The following is a 12481-nucleotide window of genomic DNA, read 5'->3' on the forward strand; positions in this document are numbered from 1 at the left end:
GCTACATTGGCATAATTTCTTAGCTCCTAATAATGCATACTTGTAGATTTTTTTTAACACACTAGTAAATATCCCGTCAGTTAATAAATATACGTCTTTTTAGATACAAATTGGTGACTAAGGTGGAAGAGAAACTCACTCCACAGCACCACCTACTGGCCAGAACCTACAGCTACATCATTCCAGGCAATTGTTCACATACAGGATTCCCATTCTAAATGTTTACATAGGCAGTTTCAATGTTAAATGTTGACATATAGGTGTGAACAAAAAACTGTGGCAACAGAAAGCGTGTGTGTACAAGATTTTTAACAATATGTAGATATACAATAAGCTCTGCAACTTTAATTCAAAGTTCCTACAAAATTGGCTGCAGCAGAATAGAAAAACAAGTAGATTGTCCTTATTTTACAGTAGACATCTATGTAGCTCAAGTATTTTATCCATGGCCATAGTTTAGTTTATTTAAAATTGAGAAGCATGATCCTGGGAGGCAGGACAGACCCACCAGTGGTGGTGGTACAGTGATATACAGTCAGGAGGGAGTGGCCCTGGGAGTCCTCAACATTGACTCCGGACCCCATGAAATCTAATGGCATCAGGTCAAACATGGGCAGGGAAACCTCCTGCTGATTACCACCTACAGTCCTCCCTCAGCTGATGAATCAGTCCTCCTCCATGTTGAGCACCACTTGGAGGAAACACTGAGGGTAGCAAGGGCACAGAATGTACTCTGGGTGGGGGACTTCAATTTCCATCAACAAGAGTGGCTCGGTAGCACCACTACTGACCGAGCTGGCCGAGTCCTAAAGGACAGAGCTGCGAGACTGGGCCTGCGGCAGGTGGTGAGCGAACCAACACGAGGTAAAAACCTACTTGACCTCGTCCTCACCAATCTACCTGTCACAGATGCATCTGTCCATGACATTATTGGTAGGAGTGACCACCGCACAGTCCTCGTGGAGACGAAATCCCGTCCTCGCACTGAAGACACCATCCGACGTGTTATAGAGTCATAGAGTTACAGCACGGATAGAGGCCCTTCGGCCCATCGTGTCCGCGCCGGCCATCAAGCCCAGTCTAATCTAATCCCATATTCCAGCATTTGGTCCGTAGCCTTGTATGCTATGGCATTTCAAGTGCTCATCCAAATGCTTCTTGAATGTTATGAGGGTTCCTGCCTCCACAACCCTCTCAGGCAGTGAGTTCCAGACTCCAACCACCCTCTGGGTGAAAAAGTTCTTTCTCAAATCCCCTCTAAACCTCCCGCCTTTTACCTTGAATCTATGCCCCCTTGTTATAGAACCCTCAACGAAGGGAAAAAGCTCCTGAGTATCCATCCTATCTATGCCCCTCATAATTTTGTACACCTCAATCATGTCCCCCCTCAGCCTCCTCTGCTCCAAGGAAAACAAACCCAATCTTCCCAGTCTCTCTTCATAGCTGAAGCGCTCCAGCCCTGGTAACATCCTGGTGAATCTCCTCTGCACCCTCTCCAAAGCGATCACATCCTTCCTGTAGTGCGGCGACCAGAACTGCACACAGTACTCCAGCTGTGGCCTAACCAGTGTTTTATACAGCTCCATCATAACCTCCTTGCTCTTATATTCTATGCCTCGGCTAATAAAGGCAAGTATCCCATATGCCTTCTTTACCACCTTATCTACCTGTTCCGCCGCCTTCAGGGATCTGTGAACTTGCACACCAACATCCCTCTGACCCTCTGTCTTGCCTAGGGTCCTCCCATTCATTGAGTAGTCCCTTGCCTTGTTAGTCCCTCCAAAGTGCATCACCTCGCACTTTTCCGGGTTAAATTCCATTTGCCACTGTTCCGCCCATCTGACCAACCCATCTATATCGTCCTGCAGACTGAGGCTATCCTCCTCGCTATTTACCACCCTACCAATTTTTGTATCATCAGCGAACTTACTGATCATACCTTTTACATTCATATCCAAGTCGCTAATGTAGACCACAAACAGCAAGGGCCCCAGCACAGATCCCTGTGGTACCCCACTGGCCACAGGCTTCCAGTCACAAAAACAACCTTCGACCATCACCCTCTGCCTTCTGCCACTAAGCCAGTTTTGTATCCAAAGTGCCAAGGCACCCTGGACTCCATGGGCTCGTACCTTCTTGACCAGTCTCCAGTGCGGGACTTTATCGAAGGCCTTACTGAAATCCATGTATACCACATCCACTGCGTTACCCTCATCCACACGCCTAGTCACCCCCTCAAAAAATTCAATCAAATTAGTCAGACATGATCTTCCCTTGACAAAGCCATGTTGACTATCCCTGATTAATCCTTGCTTCTCCAAGTGGAGACTAATTTTGTCCTTCAGAATTTTTTCCAATAATTTTCCTACCACTGATGTTAGGCTCACTGGCCTGTAGTTCCCCGGTTTTTCCCTACTCCCCTTCTTGAATAATGGTACTACATTAGCGATTCTCCAGTCCTCTGGCACATCCCCTGTGGCCAGAGAGGTTCTGAATATATGTGTTAGAGCCCCCGCAATCTCCTCCTTTGCCTCACACAGTAGCCTGGGATACATTTCGTCCGGGCCTGGGGATTTATCCATTTTTAGGCCTGCTAAAACCGCCAATACCTCCTCCCGCTCGATGTTAATATGTTCGAGTATATCACAGTCCCCCTGTCGTATTTCTCGGTCTACGTCGTCCTTCTCCATAGTGAAAACAGATGCAAAAAATTCATTTAGAACCCCTCCTACATCTTCCGGCTCCACACACAGATTGCCATTTTTGTCCCTAATGGGCCCTATTTTTTCCCTAGTTATCCTCTTACCCTTAATATACTTATAAAACATCTTAGGATTTTCCTTTATTTTGCTCGCCAGAGTTTTTTCATGGCCCCTCCTTGATCTCCTAATTTCCTTTTTAAGTATCCCCCTGCACTTTTTGTACTCCTCTAGGGCTTCCTCCGTCTTTAGCCTTTTGTATCTGCCAAAAGCCCTCCTTTTTTTCCTAATCCATTCTCGTATATCCCCTGACATCCAAGGTTCCCTGGAGTTCTTGGAACCACCCTTGACCTTTACGGGAACATGTTGCCATTTTATGGTCTCAATCTCCCTTCTGAAAGACTCCCATTGCTCCGATGCGGATTTTCCTACAAGCAGCTGATCCCAGTCCATTTTGGCCAGATCCTGCCTTATCCTATTAAAATCGGCCTTCCCCCAATTTAGAACCTTTATTTCCGGCCCCTCCCTGTCCTTTTCCATGACCACCTTTAATCTCACTGAATTATGGTCACTGTCACCAAAGTGCTCACCTACTAGCACTTCTTCCACTTGGCCGGACTCATTCCCTAGAATTAGGTCCAGTACCGCCCCCTCTCTTGTAGGACTTTCTACATGCTGGCTCAAAAAGCTCTCCTGGATGCACGTTAAGAATTTTGTACCCTCTAAGCCTTTTACACTCTGAGTATCCCAGTTAATATTGGGGAAGTTGAAATCCCCCACTATTATTACCCTATTATTTGCATAATTTTCTGAGATTTGCCTACATATCTGTTCCTCTATCTCCCCCTGACTGTTTGGGGGCCTATAGTACACTCCCATCAAAGTGCTTGCCCCCTTTTTGTTTTTAAGCTCCACCCATATGGCCTCATTAGAGGAACCTGCTAATATATCATCCCTCCTTATGGCAGTAATTGATTCTTTAATTAATATTGCGACCCCCCCTCCTCTTATACCTCCCCCTCTGTCTCGCCTGAAGATTCTGTACCCCAGAATATTGAGCTGCCAGTCTTGCCCCTCCCTCAACCATGTCTCTGTGACAGCAACAATGTCATACTCCCATGTGTTTATCAACACCTTCAGTTCATCCACCTTATTTGCAAGACTCCTTGCATTAAAATAGATGCCATCCAGCCTTGCTCTTACATATTTGCCCTGTCTTCCAAGCTGACTTGTTTTTTTCTCAATATTTGGCTGCACATCACCCCCTATTGCAGCTCCACTCTGTATCCCATCCCCCTGCCAAGTTAGTTTAAACCCCCCCCCAACAGTGCTAGCAAACCTCCCCGCAAGGTGGCACTACCACCGTGCTAAATGGGATAGATTCAGAACAGATCTAGCAGCTCAAAACTGGGCATCCATGAGGCGCTGTAGGCCATCAGCAGCAGAATTGTATTCCAGCACAATCTGTAACCTCATGGCCTGGCATATTCTTCACTTTACCATTACCAACAAGCCAGAGGATCAACCCTGGTTCAATGAGGAGTGTAGAACAGCATGCCAGGAGCAACACCAGGCGTATCTAAAAATTAGGTGCCAACCTGGTGAAGCTACAACTGAGGACTACATGCATGCTAAACAGCGGAAGCAACATGCTAAAGACAGAGCTAAGCGATTCCACAACCAATGGATCAGATCAAAGTTCTGCAGTCCTGCCACATCCAGTCGTGAATGGTGGTGGACAATTAAACAACTCCTCCCGATATCCCCACCATCACAGAAGCCAGTCTTCAGCCAATTCGATTCACTCCACGTTATATCAAGAAATGGCTGAGTGCATTGGATACAGCAAAGGCTATGGGCCCCGACACCATCTCGGCTGTAGTGCTGAAGACTTGTGCTCCAGAATTAGCTGTGCCTCTTGCCAAGCTGTTCCAGTACAGCTACAACACTGGCATCTACCCGACAATGTGGAAAATTGCCCAGGTACGTCCTGTCCACAAAAAGCAGGACAAATCCAATCCGGCCAATTACCGCCCCATCAGCCTACTCTCAATCATCAGCAACGTGATGGAAGGTGTCGTCGACAGTGCTATCAAGCAGCACTTACTCACCAATAACCTGCTCACCGATGCTCAGTTTTGGTTCCGCCAGGACCACTTGGCTCCAGACCTCATTACAGCCTTGGTCCAAACATGGACAAAAGAGCTGAATTCCAGAGGTGAGTTGAGAGTGACTGCCCTTGACATCAAGGCAGCATTTGATCGAGTGTGGCACCAAGGAGCCCTAGTAAAATTGAAGTCAATGGGAATCAGGGGGAAAACTCTCCAGTGGCTGGAGTCATACCTAGCACAAAGGAAGATGGTAGTGATTGTTGGAGGCCAATCATCTCAGCCCCAGGGCATTGCTGCAGGAGTTCCTCAGGGCAGTGTCCTAGGCCCAACCATCTTCAGCTGCTTCATCAATGACCTTCCCTCCATCATAAGGTCAGAAATGGGGATGTTCGCTGATGATTGCACAGTGTTCAGTTTCAGTCGCAACCCCTCAGATAATGAAGCAGTCCGTGCCCGCATGCAGCAAGACCTGGACAACATCCAGGCTTAGGCTCATAAGTGGCAAGTAACATTCGCTTCAGACAAGTGCCAGGCAATGACCATCTCCAACAAAAGAGAGTCTTACCACCTCCCCTTGACATTCAACGGTATCACCATCGCCGAATCTCCCACAATCAACAGCCTGGGGATCACCATTGACCAGAAGCTTAACTGGACCAGCCATATAAATACTGTGGCTACAAGAGCAGGTCAGAGGCTGGGTATTCTGCGGCGAGTGACTCACCTCCTGACTCCCCAAAGCCTTTCCACCATCTACAAGGAACAAGTCAGGAGTGTGATGGAATAATCTTCACTTGCCTGTGTGAGTGCAGCTCCAACAACACTCAAGAAGCTCGACACCATCCAGGACAAAGCAGCCCGATTGATTGGCACCCCATCCACTACCCTAAACATTCACTCCCTTCACCACCGGCGTACTGTGGCTGCAGTGTGTACCATCCACAGGATGCACTGCAGCAACTCGCCAAGGCTTCTGCGACAGCACCTCCTCTACCACCTAAAAGGACAAGGGCAGCAGGCACATGGGAACAACACCACCTGCAAGTTCCCCTCCAAGTCACACACCATTCCGACTTGGAAATATATCATAAACAATTTTACAACACCAAGTTATAGTCCAACGATTTTATTTTTAATCCCACAAGCTTTCGGGGGCTTTCCCCTTCCTCAGGCGGTGTGGAAAAGACAATTTCGAATCCTTTGCATTTTAAGATCACAGAACAAAGCCTGGTGATTACTGCCCGTTGCCAAGGCAATCACAGTGAGCAGACAGAAAGGTGTCATCTAAAAGGCCACTGAATATACAACCCCCCAAAACAAAAAGAGAGAGAGAGAGATAAGGAAGTGACCCGTTATATTAAAAACAGATAACATTTGTTCGCTGGTGGGGTTACGTGTAGTGTGACATGAACCCAAGATCCCGGTTGAGGCCGTCCTCATGGGTGCGGAACTTGGCTATTAATTTCTGCTCGACGATTTTGTGTTGTCGTGTGTCTCGAAGGCCGCCTTGGAGTACGCTTACCCGAAGGTCGGTGGCTGAATGTCCATGACTGCTGAAGTGTTCCCCGACAGGGAGAGAACCCTCCTGTTTGGCGATTGTTGCGCGGTGTCCGTTCATCCGTTGTCGCAGCGTCTGCATGGTCTCGCCAATGTACCATGCTCCGGGGCATCCTTTCCTGCAACGTATGAGGTAGACAACGTTGGCCGAGTCACAGGAGTATGAACCGTGCACCTGGTGGGTGGTGTCCTCTCGTGTGATGGTGGTATCTGTGTCGATGATCTGGCATGTCTTGCAGAGGTTACCGTGGCATGGTTGTGTGGTGTCGTGGACGCTGTTCTCCTGAAAGCTGGGTAATTTGCTGCGAACGATGGTTTGTTTGAGGTTGGGTGGCTGTTTAAAGGCGAGTAGTGGAGGTGTGGGGATGGCCATAGCGAGGTGTTCGTCATCATTGATGACATGTTGAAGGCTGCGGAGAACATGGCGTAGTTTCTCCGCTCCGGGGAAGTACTGGACGACGAAGGGTACTCTGTTGGTTGCGTCCCGTGTTAGTCTTCTGAGGAGGTCTACGCGATTTTTCGCTGTGGCCCGTCGGAACTGTCGATCGATGAGTCGAGCATCATATCCCGTTCTTACTAGGGCGTCTTTCAGCGTCTGTAGGTGTCCATCGCGTTCCTCCTCGTCTGAGCAGACCCTGTGTATTCGCAGGGCCTGTCCATAGGGGATGGCCTCTTTGACGTGGTTAGGGTGGAAGCTGGAAAAGTGGAGCATTGTGAGATTGTCCGTGGGCTTGCGGTAGAGTCAGGTGCTGAGGTGCCCGTCTTTGATGGAGATTCGTGTGTCCAAGAAAGAAACTGATTCTGAGGAGTAGTCCATGGTGAGCTTGATGGTGGGATGAAACTTGTTGATGTTATCGTGTAGTCTCTTTAGTGATTCCTTGCCGTGGGTCCATAGAAAGAAAATGTCGTCGATGTATCTGGTGTATAGTGTTGGTTGGAGGTCCTGTGCAGTGAAGAAGTCGTGCTCGAACTTGTGCATGAAAATGTTGGTGTATTGGGGTGCGAATTTGGTCACCATGGCTGTTCCGTGTGTTTGGGTAAAGAACTGGTTATTGAAGGTGAAGACATTGTGATCCAGGATGAAGCGGATGAGTTGTAGGATGGCGTCTGGAGATTGGCTGTTGTTGGTGTTGAGTATTGATGCTGTCGCAGCGATGCCGTCATCGTGGGGGATACTGGTGTATAGTGCCGAGACGTCCATCGTGGTGAGAAGTGTTCCTGGTTCAACAGGTCCGTGGGTACTGAGTTTTTGTAGAAAGTCTGTAGTGTCGCGACAGAAGCTGGAGGTTCCCTGTACGATGGGTTTCAGGATGCCCTCGATGTACCCAGAGAGGTTCTCACACAGGGTTCCATTGCCTGATACGATAGGACGTCCGGGTGTGTTGGCTTTGTGTATCTTTGGGAGGCAGTAGAAGTCTCCCACGCGGGGAGTACGTGGGATGAGAGTGCGTAGGATGTTTTGAAGGTCTGGATCGAAGGTCTTGATCAGTTTGTTGAGCTGATGGGTGTGTTCTTTGGTCGGGTCTGCGGGTAACCGTCTGTAGTGTTCCTGGTTGTCCAGTTGTCGGTATGCTTCTTTGCAATAGTCCGTTCTGTTCTGTATGACTATGGCTCCTCCTTTGTCCGCTGGTTTGATGACGATGTTGCGGTTGGTCTTGAGAGCTTTGATGGCGTTGCGTTGTGCTCGGGTGACATTCTGGACTGTCTTCCGAGTGCGGCTGATGAATCTGGCATAGACGCATTTCCTGACAGCTTGAGCATACATGTCAAGCTGAGGGCAGCGACCCTCTGGAGGAGTCCAGTGAGACTCTTTCCTCTTCGGTTGCTGTATCGCGGATCCCTCTGTCTGCTGTTCCGGATCGTTGATTGTCTCATTGGGTTCGCTGCTGAAATTTTGTGGTTTGTGGTAGAATTCCCGGAGCCTCATTCTCCTGATGAATTCCTCTGTGTCTGCCGCGAGACTAGTGGGGTCCATTTTGGTAGTGGGGCAGAAATTGAGCCCTCGGCTGAGAACTTCGATTTCGTCTGGTTGAAGGGTGTGGTCGGACAAATTGACGATAGACTTCCCTGTGGTTGCAACCGTGGTACCAGGGGAAGCTTGGTTGATGCTGGTGGTGATGCCGAGTTTCTCAAGCTTCCTGCTCTTGGTTTTCATGTAGGCAGCGTAGTTCCGTTGCCTCGTCTGTCTGGCGGTATCTCGTAGCTGGTCGGCGATATATTTCCACATCATGGAAATATATCGCCGTTCCTTCATCGTCGCTGGGTCAGAATCCTGGAACTCCCTTCCTAACAGCACTGTGGGAGAACCATCACCACACGGACTGCATCGGTTCAAGAAGGCGGCTCGCCACCACCTTCTCAAGGGCAATTAGGAATGGGCAATAAATGCCGGCCTCGCCAGCGACGCCCACATCCCATGAACAAATTTTAAAAAAATATATGGCTACTATATCCAACATCAACAATGGATTACTATTGGCTTCTATTACAAAATAAAGAAATTCAAGTGCATCCAATGTAAGTGCATCCAGTAAAGCTAACAAATCCAAGCCAATGTAGGTTTATTTAAAGTAAGTTATATCTAATAAGGAAACTTGGTAAAACTGCAATTCTTGAAGATGTATTAGAGTTTGTGCTTTAAAGTAATGTGTTGTATAATATATGTTGTGAATTTCAAAAAGTATTTGATAGGTCCTCAGATAATAGAGTTGTCATCTTGTGAAGAGACCTTCACTTGGTGCAACTGACTCGTTTCAAACTTTCAGGAAATAGATAGATTCTTCATTCTCGGGGAGAGGAGGGAAGTTAAAATGTGTTGATTGGCTCCTGGCTGAGGATTTAACCAACAGGCCAAACTGGATCTGCTGAATAGCCTCACAATATTGTTGTGCTCTAGTGTTTAATGGAACTGACGAACTTAATACTGAGTTTTCAGCAGGAATCTGAACAAGTTTTACATTGACTGCACATTGAAATTGGATATCTGACCACTTGAAACAGAAATGGACATTACCTGGGGAGCAAAGCTACCACTGTAGCAAGGATACAGACCAGGTAGAAGAGTGGGTCTGACATTTGTTGTTCCATGATCCAGTATGGATTTGATGGAGGGTTGCAGTTTATACAAGTTCCTCCAAAAGTCAGTGCAAACATAAAGTAAAGTAAAACACTGCCTGCCATTACAACCCAATGAATCCATGTCTGAAACACAAAAACATCATTAGTAAATTAACTGGTGCAGGTAATTACTCTAAAAACATAGAAAACCTAAACCTTGGCATGGAATTGCTTTTAAACAAACTAAATATTTTTATGGCATTAAAGAACCCAATTCTTCTTACATTCAGCAACGTACCTGACCAAAGGTGTGAGTTTGTTATTTTAATCAGGCGCTTACTGCTGTTTCTAATAATTTGCAGTAACTCTCTACCACAATCTAAAGAAGCCACCATGTGATCATGTCCACCTTTATGCCACAGGTTAGGTTATGGGATACAGTAGTGCAGCAGTTTAGTGCGTCAGCATGCTGCCCCAGAGAGCAGGTTGACATGGTTACAACCTCCGTAATTGCTCACATAGATCTTGACCCCAGAGGAAGGAACTGCACTTTTCCACAGGAAGGGGAAACAATTTGGAAGCCGACTGTCCAATTCCTTCCTGCACACCTCCTAGTAACTGGTTAGTGACAGTGGCAGGTGCTTTAGAGCAGATCATCTGCTATCCTCCCAATGATGGAATGATGCACAGCTTGGGGAATCCACACAAAGAAAGGGCAGAAAAGCCAAAATGTGAACAAGTTATATTTGTGCTATTTTTAGAAAAAGAAATGAACTTGATGTTGTGCTGCATGCAATGGTGCTTTTGTATCAACCCATGAGCTACATCTAACTTCCAGTGTCCCTCCAATTTATTAAAGGCTTGAAGTGCTCAGAGAGAAATACTGGATTGAACAGCATAAGTGAGTTAATTATCTGGCATAAACATGGCATGTTCACACTCTCTACGTACTCATCACTCCTCCCACCTTAGGCTAAATCACAACTAGGCCTTACTCAACTTGATTCCAATTTCTTGAGAACTGCAACTTCTGTTTTGATCAAGAAAAACATTCCCACACGCAATGAAAGCTAAGTTGTCACTGCAACAATAGCGGGGTGCCCTGCACCATCAGTCAGTCAGATCTGGGTTCAGCTTTCAAAAATATCACTGCCAATTCACTCAAGCCTACTGAGTAAGCTGCCCACTCACAATATTGGTTTACTGGCTGTTAGCACAAGAACACTCAGTACCCTCATCAGTTAACTCAGCATCGAGTCAATCTATATATTATAGACTGGAATAAAATGTGGCCAAGACCATAATGACCTAGATTTAGTTTCACATTGCTGTTTCCGCCTCTTTACCTCTCTTTCCTCCTCTTTACCTCTCTTTCCTCCTCTTTACCTCTCTTTCCTCCATTAAGACGCTCCTTAAAACCTACTCTTTATTTAGATATTTAGTCACCTATCCTAATATCGCCTTACGTGACTCGGTGGCAAATTTTGTTTGATTACACTCCTGTGAAGCGCCTTGGGACGTTTTACTACATGAAAGGCGCTATATAAATGCAAGTTGTTGTTGTGGTTCAGCGCGGTGCATGTGGCTCAGAATGTGATGCTGTTTGATAGTGGGGAAGGGTGCACCAAGTGTTGAGGCTGTTGATTGTTTACACAATCAATATCACTAAAACAATCCATCAAATTTTGTGAACAAAAAACAAGACAATAATTATACGTAGAATGATTTTAAAAAATGCTAAATTAGAAGTCGACTTGGAGCATAACGTTGTGTCAGTCAGAATGTATCAGCATTGTTAACAGATTCTATTTAATAAACGCAACTTACTTTTATATAGGAATATTAAACTAACAAAGTGTCCCAAGGAGCTTTACAGGGAATGTGGTGGACACAGTGCAGGAAGTAGGAGAGAAGTTTATCGAAAATATCGTTGAAGAGGAAAATTTTGAGGAGTCTTTTGAAGTAGAGGATAGAGGTAGCAAAGCGGAGGAGTTTAAGGAGAAAGATTGAGTGTAGGGGCGCTATATCGGAAGGATCTGCCATCAATGTCGAGCGGGGGGAGATGCACTGTAACTCTGATTTGGAAGAGCGGAGCATGCATACTAGGACATAGGAATGGAGAGGTTTGTAGACGTAGAGGGGAGGGAGGTCATGGAGAGATTTGAGGGGAAGATAAGGACTCTAAAATCAATATTCTGTGAAACAGGATACCAGGACTGGGGTGATGGTTATTCGGGATTTTGTGCAGACAGTATATGGGACACAAAATTCTAGATGAGTTGGGGTTTGTGTAGGGTGCAGCTGGGAGACCAGTGAGGAGAATGTTGGAGAAATTAAGTCTTGAGGTGATGAAGACATGGATGAGAACATGATGGTTAACTCTTTTGAGAACTGCTGTAACATCTCTGTACCAAAAAATAAAATATAACCAGATCATTTAGAATTATTCTGAGGACATTATTTGAGTTTATGTTATTCAGGTGATTTTTGCGTAACATATATCTTATAAATTCATAGGAGTAGGGATTAGAATACTAGAATGAGAAAATATCTAAATTTATAATGCCTTGTTGAAATATACTAATTCAGCATTATACTATCAGTGGAATAAGTAAATTATATCCAATTGTGGAACATAGAAGGTCTCATTACACTTACCCAAGTCTTGCCTTCTATCATTAAGTGCAAAAGAATTATGAACAGTATGGCAGTGTTGATCGGTGTACCAAATGAGTAGATATCCACATCTGAGCCAAAGTAAGTCTGAAAAGAAAAGGATTCATTTTAATACAACTTACCATAGCCATGCTGAAGATTCCATTAGGTTCCAGTTTCTAATTTTTATGATTGCCTGTGAACTTGTTAGAAAACTTGCAAAAAGCTGTATTTTAACCACAGCAGGAAATCCTAAGCACCCTACAACTTAATTATTACATCATATTAGAATATCTAATCAATCTTACCATGTGCATCGTCTTAACTTAATCATCCTTCGGTAAATGTACTCCTTATTAATACCTTTTATTCCCCACCACATAGATAACAGTGAGTTCAAAC

General features: G+C 45.7%; 1 protein-coding gene across 3 annotated transcripts in view; it reads right to left on the bottom strand.

Moving 5' to 3' along the window:
* Window positions 1-12481, bottom strand: part of LOC137323994 (phospholipid-transporting ATPase VD-like) — a 231749-nt gene that overhangs the window by 5530 nt on the left and 213738 nt on the right. For 2 of the 3 annotated variants that reach the window (XM_067988174.1, XM_067988168.1), the window contains 2 exons: window positions 12083-12187; window positions 9381-9568 (listed from right to left, as the gene is read on the bottom strand). In XM_067988174.1, coding sequence (XP_067844275.1) covers window positions 9381-9568; window positions 12083-12187 — 293 coding nt within the window. Of the gene's footprint in view, window positions 1-9376; window positions 9569-12082; window positions 12188-12481 lie in introns of those variants that run through there. The other variant, XM_067988179.1, reaches the window with a different exon arrangement.

This window comes from Heptranchias perlo, chromosome 1 (genome assembly GCF_035084215.1).
Source record: "Heptranchias perlo isolate sHepPer1 chromosome 1, sHepPer1.hap1, whole genome shotgun sequence".
Classification (NCBI taxonomy): Eukaryota; Metazoa; Chordata; class Chondrichthyes; order Hexanchiformes; family Hexanchidae; genus Heptranchias; species Heptranchias perlo.